This window comes from Balaenoptera borealis (assembly GCF_965194805.1).
Source record: "Balaenoptera borealis genome assembly, chromosome: 1".
Lineage (NCBI taxonomy): Eukaryota > Metazoa > Chordata > Mammalia > Artiodactyla > Balaenopteridae > Balaenoptera > Balaenoptera borealis.
The window spans coordinates 137,230,798-137,245,572 of NC_138860.1; the positions used below are offsets into that span (position 1 = coordinate 137,230,798).

A 14,775-nucleotide genomic window follows, 5' to 3' on the forward strand; every position below is an offset into this window, starting at 1 on the left:
AGCAAAGAGAAGAAAAACAAAACAACCAATGCCAGGGACATTTAAAGTAACGTGCTCCAACTATTTCCTGCTAGATTTTTATCACAAAATTTTCAGGAATACTAAATTAGTTCTCTTTACTTGAAACGATTAAGACATGTGTAGCTTTTATTCATGAAGGGTAATGAGAAGGTTAAAAATCAATGCAAGCTAAAGAGGGAATGTCCCATGTCTTTCTTAAGCTTAATCAGCTTTTTGCTGAAGATGAAGAGCAAGCTGGATTTTAGTACCTTAATCTTCCACTAATTAACCTGATGACTCCGGAGAAGTCATGTCATAATAAAATTACTTTTCATTTAGATTGCTTTTTTATATTTTACAAAGATCTTTGGAGCATATTAGATATTTAACCCTCAGTTTTTATAATCCTCATCTATAAAATGAAGTCTTAAAATAGGTAATACCTATGGCTCCCTTATGGGCTCAAAGTTCTGGAATTTTGTCTAATGCAACCACATAAGACTACAGCTAGAAAGAATACATTCAGGTCTCTTTTGGTTAGGTTTATCAACTCATGCTGACCAAAGACATTAGATAGTTGCCAAATTATCACTCCACTTTGCCCCATTTGATTAGCTTTAGCACACAGCCTATGTGGTTGAGTTGGACAGATATTTTTATTTAATGATAACACCTCTTCTTACTGTTTTCTTTCTAAAATAACCGTTTAAAATTTTCAGATATAAAATGCTAAGACCTCTTGTCTTAAATGCAAATTTTTAAAACTGGATAAGTCACTTTTACCTTCTGGTATCTGTACTCAAATTTCATTTTTATAATTTGCTGAGGGTTATAACATTATGCACCATGCTGTTAGCAAAGAATAAAGGGAACTGGGCCATTTAGAGTTTTAAAATGACTATCTTTAAGATGACCATATTCTGAATAGCTAAAAAAAGAAAAAGGAGATGAAATTGAGCCATGAAGATGAATTTTCTTTTCAATAAGTTCACTAAACTTCAATCTCTGAAGGTTTCTAAATGGCAAGTAATTAGCTGAAGAAACATGTGACTCATGAGCAGAATTGCATGATTTATAGCTTTTAAACTCTACTCCATAAAGAGAAAAAAGTATCAGGCACTTTTTAAAGAGAAAAAGATTATCAGTAACTTCCCACAACAGAAACAAAAGAAACAGGAGTTTTACTGTCTTCTTCATTTCTAAATAACTTAACAGTCATTTCTTTGTGGAAACACTTGGCTACTTTAAAGTAAATCAAACAAAGGAAGTTACAGTAAAATATCCAAGAGACTAAACAGTTTGGCACCAGTTGAGGGAAACATCACGTACAACTGGGCAAGGCAGAGAGGAGTTGGCAGGTCCCTGAAAAATGCTAAAGTGGAGGGATGTGCAGAGATGCACAGTGACAATGGGCACAGAGCCTTCTAGAGTGTGAAATCTATTGACCGCGGCACAAGTTTGCCCTGGTATCTTCTGGTTTGGTAAGTCCTGGCTTCCAGAGCTGAGCTATCTCTACTTGCTGAGCACACGTTTACTTAGAAGTAAGATGTGCTGGAAGAATAGCACAAGAACAAGCTCCACCCTTGGCCTTTTCTCTCATAGATAACAATGGCATGGTTCTGGGGAGCGTTCTAGACCAGGGCCTACTCTAAAAGAAAAAAAAAGATGAGAAAGACATATAAAAAGATGTAAAACAAACCTTTATTCCATTGACATAGTGTAATTCTATTTTTCAAAACTAGTGTTCTAGATTTATACTTGCACTCTAAACATAATTACCTGATTTTTTTAATGTGGAGAGAAAGTCTCCCATTAAAATGACTTATTTATTCTATTTTGCAAATATCATCTCTTATCAGCTAGCCAGAGGTGCACCAATCAACGGTAATGTTCCTTCACTTCATTCCTGTTTTTTAGAGATTTTTTTAAAGATTCCTTGTTTTTTAGAGATTTGTTCACTTGGGTACTTTCAGGTGAATTAAGTGGGCTAAATGGATTAGAATTCAGTGGAGAAAATGGTTCTGTAAATACCAATGCAAAAATATTTCAATTAAGCAAAACAGATTACAGATCAAATTTACTACAAAGCACTAAACAAATTTCAAAATCTTCGATTTAGGTTTTGATAAGAATAGAACATGGAATACTGACTTACACTCAATAATACAACTCTATTTTGTCAGAAAGAGTAACTGAAATAATGCTGGATAAAGAATAAACAACTTAATTTTCTATTTCATCTCTGTATGAAGACAAATCTAAGGGAGACAGTCTCCATGTTACTTCTAGGAAATTTCCCTATATTGATTACTGCTACAGAAACATCACTCCTCTGTTTTATGGTCATATTGCATGCATTGGAAAGGACATAGTATATGATGAAATTGCCCAATTATTTTAATAATAATAAAATGAAAACATAACAGGAATAGCCTCTCACTGTTTTCTTTTTATTTCGGGGGTTGGGGGGGGTAAGTAAAAAGGAAATCAGAGGGTAGGCTAAAGTCCTTTAAACAAAACTCTATTATCTTATCTTAGGTCATGTTAGAGAAGAATTTGGGGAAAAAAAATAGATCTTTAATTTAGCAAACTGATACAGTGGATTAGTTTAATATCATTATTTACAGTTTTATGGATGCTTTAGAACAATTTTCTATAACTATGGCTATTCTTCCACCTCTTCTATGTTAATGGACACTGCTTCCCAGCCACAAAGACTGAGCTGGAGGTTATTAATGGCCGATCTAGAGGCCCAGAATATGGTAATTGCAGATTAGGATTCTGAACCAGACTTACCCATCAGTGATAGCCAGAGTTAGAAGAATAAGACCTCCCAGAAACCACAACAAAATTCCCTTATAAGAATGATTAACTATCTCTTGCAAAAATCCTCAACAAAATACTAGCAAACAGAATCCAACAATACATTAAAAGGATCATACACTGCGATCAAGTGGGATTTATCCCAGGGATGCAAGGATTCTTCAATATAGGCAAATGAATCAATGTGATACACCATATTAACAAATTGAAGAATAAAAACCATATGATCATCTCAATAGATGCAGAAAAAGCTTTTGACAAAATTCAAAACCCACTTATGATAAAAACTCTCCAGAAAGTGGGCATAGAGGGAACCTACCTCAACATAATAAAGGCCATATATGACAAACCCACAGCAAACATCATTCTCAATGGTGAAAAACTGAAAGCATTTCCTCTAAGATCAGGAACGAGACAAGGATGTCCACTCTCACCACTATTATTCAACATAGTTTTGGAAGTCCTAGCCATGGCAATCAGAGAAGAAAAAGAAATAAAAGGAATACAAATTGGAAAAGAAGAAGTAAAACTGTCACTGTTTGCAAATGACATGATGCTGTACATAGAGAATCCTAAAACTGCCACCAGAAACCTACTAGAGCTAATCAATGAATTTGGTAAAGTAGCAGGATACAAAATTAATGCACAGAAATCTCTTGCTTTCCTATACACTAATGATGAAAAATCTGAAAGAAAAATTATGGAAACACTCCCATTTACCATTGCAACAAAAAGAATAAAATTCCTAGGAATAAACCTACTTAGGGAGACAAAAGACCTGTATGCAGAAAACTATAAGACACTGATGAAAGAAATTAAAGATGATACCAACAGATGGAGAGATATACCATGTTCTTGGATTGGAAGAATCACTATTGTGAAAATGACTATACTACCCAAAGCAATCTACAGATTCAATGCAATCCCTATCAAATTACCAACGGCATTTTTTACGGAACTAGAACAAATCATCTTAAAATTTGTATGGAGACACAAAAGACCCTGAATAGCCAAAGCAGTCTTGAGGGAAAAAAACGGAGCTGGAGGAATCAGACTCCCTGACTTCAGACTATACTACAAAGCTACAGTAATCAAGACAATATGGTACTGGCACAAAAACAGAAACATAGATCAATGGAACAAGATAGAAAGCCCAGAGATAAACCCATGCACCTATGGTCAACTAATCTATGACAAAGGAGGCAAAGATATACAATGGAGAAAAGACAGTCTCTTCAATAAGTGGTGATGGGAAAACTGGACAGCTACATGTAAAAGAATGAAATTAGAATACTCCCTAACACCATACACAAAAAAAAACTCAAAATGGATTAGAGACCTAAATGTAAGACTGGACACTATAAAACTCTTAGAGGAAAACATAGGAAGAACACTCTTTGACATAAATCACAGCAAGATCTTTTTTGATCCACCTCCTAGAGTAATGGAATTAAAAACAAAAATAAACAAATGGGACCTAATGAAACTTAAAAGCTTTTGCACAGCAAAGGAAACCATAAACAAGATGAAAAGACAACCCTCAGAATGGGAGAAAATATTTACAAACGAATCAACGGACAAAGGATTAATCTCCAAAATATATAAATAGCTCATTCAGCTCAATATTAAAGAAACAAACAACCCAATCCAAAAATGGGCAGAAGACCTAAATAGACATTTCTCCAAAGAAGACATACAGACGGCCACAAAGCACATGAAAAGCTGCTCAACATCACTAATTATTAGAGAAATGCAAATCAAAACTACAATGAGGTATCACCTCACACCAGTTAGAATGGGCATCATCAGAAAATCTACAAACAACAAATGCTGGAGAGGGTGTGGAGAAAAGGGAACCCTCTTGCACTGTTGGTGGGAATGTAAATTGATACAGCCACTATGGAGAACAATATGGAGGTTCCTTAAAAAACTAAAAATAGAATTACCATATGACCCAGCAATCCCACTACTGGGCATATACCCAGAGAAAACTGTAATTCAAAAAGACACATGCACCCCAATGTTCATTGCAGCACTATTTACAATAGCCAGGTCATGGAAGCAACCTAAATGCCCATCGACAGACGAATGGATAAAGAAGATGTGGTACATATATACAATGGAATATTACTCAGCCATAAAAAGGAACGAAATTGAGTCATTTGTTGAGACGTGGACGGATCTAGAGATTGTCATACAGAGTGAAGTAAGTCAGAAAGAGTAAAACAAATATCGCATGTTAACGCATGTATGTGGAACCTAGAAAAATGCTACAGATGAACCGGGTTGCAGGGCAGAAGTTGAGACACAGATGTAGAGAACAAACGTATGGACACCAAGGGGGGAAAACTGCGGTGGGGTGGGGATGGTGGTGTGCTGAATTGGGTGATTGGGATTGACGTGTATACAGTGATGTGTATAAAATTGATGACTGATTAAAAAAAAAAAAAAAGAAGGATTAACTATCTCTTTATTTCTATATTTATCTGTCCCATTGGGGTCATTGATGGTGAGTCAGATGGCCCTGGGTATGAATCCTGGCTCTCATCTTTACCTTAGGCAATTTATTTCAACTCTCTAAGCCACACTCTACTCATCTGTAAAATGGGGATAATAATAGTACCTATCCAAAGAGTTGCTGTGAGTATTAATGACAGAATGTCGATCAGGAGCTTAGCACAATATCTGCACACAAAGTATACACCTGCAAAAATAGATTGGTTGTTCACTATTATTGTTCTATTGATAAATACAAGAGCTGAAGTAGACCATGGAGACAGTCCTCTCCAACAATTTTTTTTTTTGTAGTTAAGAAAAGGCAAAGATTCAAAATGATTTAATTGCTTAAGATAAAACACCTCAATAAAGGCAGAGCTAGAACTCAAACTCATGGCTTATTCCCAGGCTCTTTCCACTTTGCTGTCTGTAGTACCATACATATCTGAGCAGTAGAGAAAGAAAAATTGGATCAAAACACTGTATGAGTCCCGTGCTTGGCCATCAGAACTGATTTTTATTCTATTCTGCCCTCTAATCCGAGGTCACCTGCAACATTTGTGGAGCCACATATCATAAGTCTAATTGTATAAGGATATAAATTGAGCTACCTCCAATACTCCTACTTTGACAGACATCCCTTCCTATGGAAGGCCAGATTGAATTTAGAAAACTTGAACACCTTGGATATGGTAGTGCAGGGGGATCTAGTTCGTGGACCATGCCCTGCCCCCGTCTTTCCCCATGTCCTGGCACCACCAGGGACCTTGTATGTGGGTCCCATAAGTACACCCTCTGCTTAGACAGCCTGCATGTCCAAGCTTCTCCCACACTACTGTCTCAAGCCAAATTGCTGCCTCTTGGCTACTCCTTGGGCCTAAAGGTATGTTTTCCTGCAGCACACCCAGGAAAGAGGCCTGCATAGGTCCTGGAAGTGAGTTCAAAGCCATTTGAGCAGACAATGTGAGGGTGGATGTAGTATGGAAGGGGGAGCACAGGTGCTCCCTCGACCCAGCAGCCTCCTCACGTCCTGGAGCGGAGTACAGCTGGATGCAGACTAGGCTAGGCTCTCTATAAGCACAGTGCCCAGGAAGAGGAGCCCTCCTGCCCCATGGGGGGCACCGCTCTAATCATGTCATTTAATTTTGCGCCAAAGTGGAACTAATCCCTTTCAATAACTGGTCACCTGTCTATCATCTTCCCAACAGAGTTCTAAGATGAATCCATTGATCAATACGATCTATTTCCTTTCAGTTCTGCTGGATCCAACATTTCCCATCCTTTCAAATTATACGATTGGATAGAGAATGACTCACCAACTGTAAGGGAATCAACCTATCATGGTCACATTCCAGTGACATGCAGCTTGGGTCCCAGGTGGCTCCAGGCTGGTAGAATTCTATGACTTAATTCCCTCCCACCCAAGAGCACAGGCAATCAGTTGGCTTCACGTTTGGTACTCTAGTACGGCTACACCTGAAGAATCGGAAAAATAAACCTGTAGAGCTGAGGGGACTCATTTCCCCTGACATGGTATCTGTAGCAGACTTTCTGTTGCCCTTAGAGAAAAAGGTCCGTCTGTCTCCCATTCCCATCTTATAGACTTCCTTAGCAAACATTTACTGAAATGCTGGGTCCTGGTGTTCCATTCTCCAGAAAGTACTGATATTATTCAGGACTGCTCTTTTCAACAATAGAACATCCATTTTCATCGATAAGGCCCAAACCTTTGTACTACACATAAAATAGCCCCAGGGCAAAGCTAGTTGAGAAAGAAAAGTGTAGTGGGGGACTTTTAGGGGAAAGTTAGGTCAGTGACCAGCTGCTTGAACATAGCTCCTTACTGGGTATCACATCTTTGGAAAGACATTCAACATGCCGGGTACGAATGACCCCTTTGACATTTTTCACCTGAAAATTTTAGGTCAGAGACACTGTTTCTCAGTCAAAGCTCCCTCTTTCCCCTCAGTCACAACGCCACCTCACTGGGATTGTTCTGTGTCGGTCCTTCCTCAGCCACTGTTGTTGCAACTCTGTAATTTTCTGCCTGCGTCTGTCAGGAAGGAGACAGGAAATTCTAGTCACCCTCACAGCAGCTGCGCCATTCCTCCTCTCCTCCTCCAATGACGTCGGTTGGCTTTGGTGACACGAGGTCAGGAACTGAGCTACAGTGAAGGTCAGGAAGATAGGTCAGTGTTTATGCCGCTGTTGGGCTGGGGACCCTGCTGAGGCTATTTGCTTTCTTCCTTTCTATACTGTTTCTCTTTCCGTTCCTCTTTTTATAATGCGCAGCCAAAGCATCCTGTTTTCAAAACATCTGACTGTTTTGCCCCTGAGGAACTCATGCTCTGATGCATTTTGCTGAAGTGTAAGACAATTCTTCTAATTCAGGAGGTGATAAAAGTTGAAACAAAAAAATTAATGAACAAATCTAAGAAGGCAATCTGTGGTTACAGAAAACAGCTCTCAGGCGTCTAGCTGTTGGCAGAAGGTTCACTAGACATCCTTTTCATCTTGAAAGACAATGTCATTGCCTTGTAAAACTCCTACTTAATTTATTCCATCTTGTTGTAATTCTTGGGGGGAAATAATCTACAATACTGACCCACCTGGCTGCACTTTTCTCTGTAATTCTAGAATTCCACTTGGCCTGTGGCCAGCATTAAGGAATGAGGGAAATTTGAGCCAAGGAAAAGACTATGGTTTTGTAAGTCACAGAAACAGTTCCTCATCTTACTCTCTGGGCTCTGAAGCACACTTGGGATGGTTGCAATCTTTGAGTCACAGTTTTCTTCAAAAGGGTTAAGAAAAAGCAACAAACAAATCCATCCCTACCCAGATGAAGTGAATATAAAGACTACTTGTTTTCCTCTACTAGACACAGTCGACGTTCTACCATTTGCATGTAGACTGGCACACATGTAATCTCCAAACCCCTAAGCAAAACGCAGGTTCTCCCATCACCATTCTCATGCAAGTTCAGAGGCTGCAAACAAAACTCAGCAGTCACTTAGCTGATCAGAACTAGAGACAGATAGATAGTTTTGTGCAAAGATGTAGCAGATGCTATTAATAAGTTATCACTTATTGAACTTTTGCTACACATCAGGGGCCTTGCTGAGTGCTTTAGACGCATTATCTCAATCTTCACAGCAACCCCAGTAAGGTAGGGACCACTTTCATCCCTGTTTTACAGATGAGAAAGTTGAGTCTTAGAGCAGTTAAGTGAGTTGGCCAAGGTCAAGTAGCTAGTAAATGATAGAAACAGGATCTGAACCATGATCTTTGGACTCCAAAGCCCATGCTTTTCACAAGCTTCCTGTATAGAACATCTTCACACTTACTTCCAAGTCTGTAACTCAGAGATTTGCCACAGCGCCTGTGTTCAGTGAGAGTAAGCAGAAGATGATCGAAAAAGACTACACAGTAATGATGATAATGATGATGATGACGATGATGATATTTTTAAACAGCAGCTCAGATGGAACACTCAAATAATTTTGAGAATATTTAAAATTGAATGTGAATTTTAGTTTTACCGCAGATAATTCAGTTCCCCCTAAACTGGTATAGATCAATTTCTTTTTGGTGGCCACAAAAATATTCACATTATATTATATTATATGTGCCATGGATTAACCCTGAGATGATTATCTGGATAATCAAGACTTTGGGATTGGGGGTGGGTAAAAAGAGAGCTAAGTAAAGAGAGAGAGATCTTTTTAAAAATTGAAACTGACTTCAGCTGTCATCTGGGCATTATTCATCCACTGGGTAATTGCTTTGCCCTACAACCTCTCCACTGTAGCTCTAGAAATAGGTGAAGCTGCATGCCTTCTACTTAAGCTAACTGTGTCAGCATTAAGGTTTAGCCCTTTCTTTAGGGTTAGCTCTATTCAACTTTCATTGCTTCCTGCACAGGACACCATAAAGGAGGAGCGGAAGCCTGAAGCGAGTGGAATTCTCACGGGGTCCTACACAGTCCCTGGTGTCAGAGCCTCATTAACTATACACTGAATATGAGATTATCTGTAATAAATTTGCAAGACAGACAATGTCTAATTTCAGCACTCTAGACACAAACCTGGTTAGAATCTACAAGGCATCAACAGTCAAAACGAAAACTAATGGCAATTTGCAGTTTCTCAATGAGTAATCTTTTTCTCCAGAGGGAGAAAGTTGCCCACTTTATCTTAGTGACTCCAGAAGAAAGTTCAGGGTGTCCTTTATGGTGAAACCTGCTAAAAAAAACTACCCCTAAATACCAGATCTACATCTTGCATGTGTATCAATGATCACAAAATGCAAAGAACAGAGTATCTGTGAATGTTTCACAGGAGGCTAAAGCCTGTGTGAAAATCCTCCTACATGAACTCCAGTGTGGTTTGGAGAAGTTATGCAGTTACGCCCTCCTCATGGGGAAGCAGCTGGTTGAGATTTACAACAGCCTGGAAAAACCCAGAATTTAGCTTCAATTGAGAACTTCAGAGAAAAGTCAGTAAATAGTTAAACCTCAAACCTTCTTTTTTTTCCAACTTGAATCTGAACTAAAATTTGAGAGAGGCTTATTTTTTTTGCCCTTTCATTAACCAATAAACAAGAGTAAGAAAAGTCCACTCTCTATACCACCCCCTCTACCCCGCCAACCTTCAGGGCATGATGCTTCCTCTACTCAGATCCTCTGAGCAGGAGCCAGCAAGTCTTGAAGGGAAGGTGATACTTTTAACCCCAGGAAAAAGGGAGGAGGGACACACATGCAGGGCTGGAAAGGGCATGTTGGCAGGTGTGGAGCAAAATCTTTTCCCAGCCCCAGAACCTTAAGACAATAAGATAATACCTCAGGCTAGGATGATTGGGGATTTTGAAATGTGTATTTATGAGCGTGCAGTGTTAAGGCTTTCAATTAAAATAATACATACACAGACACACATATATGTGCATATAGATAGATAGATAGATATAAAATTAACAGTCTCCAAGAGAAGAATGCAAACAAAAAGCAACAACTCTCACTACATAAATTAGCACTCTAAATCCAGGTGTTACTTAAACAAATGATATAATGGTAGCTAAATAAAGCTCTTCAACACTAAGTTTTGCCTGGGCATTGTACATAAAACCATTTCTTTGCAGTATGGGTGGAATGACTTCATTTCATATGAGTCCACTTTGCAAAGCAGCAAACTTTAAAAAAATAACTTTCTTTTTTGGAGACAAAGTATATTGTTTCTTTTTTTAATCTTAGGTCATACCAGCATCACAAAAGAAATGTTGGAGAATATCAGAACATCCTTCTGAGGAGAATTTCCGAATTTATGAAACTTCAGGGCAAACCATTCTCACCATCGACATACAGAAATCACATTATTTTCTTGTTCAGAAACACATATATAACACCTGATTGCAACGCAACATTTTACCCTATGGATTCATTCAGATTTTATCTTCCTGCTAATTGTTTACAAAAAAAATTAAAAAACATTTTCACTTGTATAGTGATTGGTACACTTCATAAACACCCCTCACCTTAAACACATTCCTCACGACATCAATAAGAAAGAAGTTCTGGGAATTAAAGCCTGCTGAGGATCTTAAACTTTTGCTGTAGCATCACGACGCAAGCAAAGTGGGGCACTTTGGAACAGAATCATCGGAGGCAGATCAACAAAGCTGACAGTCGCGTCCCCATGCACCTCTGCTGCTGGCGGAGGCCAGGGCAGCCCCGAGCTCCCCGCGCGGTCACACTTTAATGAATAAAACGGTCATCTCTTACCTTGTTAGAAGCCATCTCACTGACAGAGCGGTAGGTCTGGATGGTCTCTAGCTGGTCTAAGCACCAGTCCAGTTCCTCCAGCGTTTCCATTGCTAACTTTTGATAAGATTCTTCTGCAAACAAACACACAGACATGTAGTTAGGCTGGAGCTGCTGCAGGCTGTCCATAGCCGAGTCACCGCTGCCGCCGCTGATGCCGGCGCTACTGAAGGTGGCCCCGTGCTCCTTCATTATTTGCACGCCGCCGACTCCTTCCTTCCAGCTCTCTCCACCAGGAGAACAAATCACCGTGGTGCTCTGCCCGGAATGGCTCGTGCCAAGTTTTCACCACCCCCCCCTCCCCCCCGCCCCCAGGCTGGATGAGGTGTCTGCGATCTACCAAGAAACTTCCTCTGAGGAAGAAGGCGGGGAACCGGCTCTGAAAAGCTCATCTGCATACATGAGTCCTAAAACTCAAGGCAGAAGCAGTCAGTTTTCTCAGGCTCTCTCTGCCTTCGTCATCTCGGGGCTCTTTGGGGTGCGTGATGTCATTTCTGAGTGTTTGCAGTCTAGAGGAGAAATGAGGGAAGCATTTTCTCATTTGGCTTTTCTTCTAAACGAAACGTACAGTCGAAAACTGGAGGGGGAAACTGACAGTTACGTTGTTGGAAGGCTAAGCAGTCATTCATTCTGGGGAATGTGCAAATGTTGGAATAACTTTCAATTCAGCAAACACTGACCAGCACAAGTCTTCCTCTCTCGCGAGTCTCCCTTTTAAGTAGAGGCAAAATGAGGTCTCCCTGATAAGAGTGCAGTCTCAGAGAAACTGTCTGGAGTTTTACATGAACACATTTATTGGCTGGGGAGTCGGGCAGTTCTTGTTATACTAAACAAAGCTAAAACTTCTCTTCTGCAACTGCCAGGATCACAGGGAAATTCTGAACCAGACTTTCAGGTGGAGCCAGATGTGAACGCTGCAGATTTTCTGATTAAAGCCAGGGCCTCGGATTTGTCACTGTAGGAATCCAGACTTTCTGTAAATATGTCTCAGCGGTCCATTCAAAAATTATTGCTTTTAAGATCATATTTTTGCTGGGTAATGAAACTCTTTTTAAGTGTTCACAATACGTCATTTCATACCCAAAAGTTCGTGAGTCTAAGCTAATACTTAAGGTTATTGACTTAAGAACCCTATGTTAATAAACACTGAAATTAATGTTATAAATGCTAGATGAAACAATGATGCTACAGACAGTTATAAAAACCAGTCAGACTCTCCTGCATGCATGACTGATTTTTGAAGGGAGCACCATCCATTAACTCTACCAAGCTTTCTGGAATGCAAGCACACAATAGGCACTAATAAAATTAAAAATCTCACATGAAATTCTATTATAAGGAAAAGACTCACACATTCCTGTCATATTTAGAATACATTTTTCATATGTTCATGCAGAAATCCTAGGGAGATCACATAGCTTTTTTATTATTATTTGAATACTTTTATGTGTGTGGCACTCACACTAGAAGCAGAAAAGGGAATAAACAGAAAAGAGATTCCAAGTGACAGGAGCCACTTGGCACCGATGCACATTTCAAAGAATAGGTGTCTTGTTCATCCCCCACATATTCCTACCCTTCAGGATAAACGGGTTAAAATTCAACATCCTGTATGTCATACTTAAAAAGCCACAAAACCACTGAAGGTGACTTCCTCCATTTTTCTTTTCACACGCCTCAAAAATGTGCAGACAAGAATTGAAGTGTTTTTAGTAAAACTCATTTCAAGCCAGCCTTGCACATACCTTCCCTCCTTTCTTCCTCAGTTTTGCCATGCTGCTTCAACACAAAGAATCTCCTCACTGACTCTTTTGTGTGTCTGAAACACCCCCTTGCCTCTATGCCCTTCCAGAAGAGCGCTTCATCCAAGGAAGCTTTTCCTGAAGTGACAGAATCCTCCCGTTCTCCCTCCTGGCCTCTCATAAAAGAAAAAGTCCAACCACTTCCCAGTTAATCATGCTTCACGACCCTGGTGTCTTCCATATCACAACCTGTGGTCCTCAAGATCAGACATTCACCATGGTGGTGGGGAGTAAGTAACTTGCTTGGAGCATTTTGAACTGACTGCGGGATGATATATTACACTTCTCCTCCCCGGAAGAGGAAAAAAGGGATCCGATCTCCACTCACAAAGAAAATATGGTAATTATAGCAGTGAAGCACTGAAGAAGGAGAACTCTTCAATGATCTGCCAATTAAGTGCCATCGCCACCACTCATTCCTTGTCTATTACACAGAATGAACACACGCATGCTCCTAGAGTTAGGACAATAGTGAGATGCCAGTGACTGGCCAGTGGATGTGGCAGGAACTTATTTCACTGCCCTCTCTGATTCTGGTCAGCCACAATATTTTTTTAGGTAAAAAGTTAAAATTTGAAGTTAATGAAAACTTGTCCCTTCCCAGATTCTTAATCCATGGTCAAGGTTTTCTTTATGTGCTGTTTTAGAGCCTTCTTATCACAGTAACTGAGGCAGGAGGCACAGATGTCAGAGTGGGCTAAGGATGGGAGCATCAAACCCCAGCTACTTACTGGTACTGCCAAAGGAAAGGACCAGTGCAGTTCAAACTGGCCTCCACACTAGAACTTTGTGGCTCTAGCACCAGATCCGGTGCTTGGTACCTAGTAGATACTCAGTAAATACTCAGCGGAATGGAAACCACAGTGCCTGCCCAAGCAGCCTGAAAATATTGATACTTGGGTATCTAGAGGCTGAGGATACATCTGTAGCACTGTGAAAAGAGCACCAGCTTTGGATTGAGACTCAGGCATTTTGACTTTCTCTCCTACCACTTACTGTGTGATCCTGGACCTCCATTTCCCACATCTTAAAATAAGGAGAAGAATATTTATCTCATAAAGTTATAAAGGGGTTAAATGAAACAAAGTACAGAAAGTATGGTAACCAGTTCTTAGTAGGTGATCAGCACACAGGGGTATAATTATTAATGGCAGTAAAAGTAACCCCCAAACCTGGTATGTGTGGTGGGAGGAATAGGAAGGGAGATAGAAGAACTGCATATTCAACAAGGGGTTTTATAGTCAGGATCAGTTCCACAATTTGCAGGGCCCAGTGCAAAATGAAATGCATAGTCCCTTTTCAAAAAGCAGGAAAAAGTGCTGTGAAAGGTCTTAAAATATGAAGCTTTTTCCTTTCTTCTGAAGTTGCTCTCTCTTGACCTGTCATGGTGGTATTGTATTTTTTAAATAAACTTTTAAAAAATAGTTCTAGATTTACAGAAAAGTTGCAGAGCTAACACGGAGAGTTTCCATATACCCCACATCCAGGTTTCCCGATAGTTGACATCTTAAAATGGCACATTTGTCACAATTAATGAATGGCATGGTGTGTTTTATTTACTCTTTAAAATTGTGTTACTTCAGGCAGAGGGATACCAGGAGGAGAGTGCAGACCCTTATAGGACCCCAGAGGCCCTGCAGCCTCTGACTTAGGGCACATGCACAGCTTACCAGTTGCTGGGGTGCCTGAATCTGCTAACTTCCAAACGGCGTGCTATGCCCCGGCCCAGGGCAGGCTCTGAGAAAGGCAGACATTTCCCTTCACCATGGTACCAATGCCCCAACCCACAGCAGACAGGTGACCCCTAAGGGTGCTACAACTTCTGCACCAGGATGTGCTAGA

The 14,775-nt window shown here is 40.0% G+C and overlaps 1 protein-coding gene across 6 annotated transcripts in view; it reads right to left on the bottom strand.

Moving 5' to 3' along the window:
* Positions 1–14,775, bottom strand: part of PDE4B (phosphodiesterase 4B) — a 592,331-nt gene that overhangs the window by 33,057 nt on the left and 544,499 nt on the right. For 4 of the 6 annotated variants that reach the window (XM_082357190.1, XM_082357189.1, XM_082357191.1 and 1 more), the window contains one exon: positions 11,093–11,205. In XM_082357190.1, the coding sequence (XP_082213316.1) occupies positions 11,093–11,205 (113 nt within the window). Of the gene's footprint in view, positions 1–11,092; positions 11,206–11,471; positions 11,630–11,811; positions 13,011–14,775 lie in introns of those variants that run through there. The other 2 variants (XM_082357194.1, XM_082357193.1) reach the window with 2 other exon arrangements.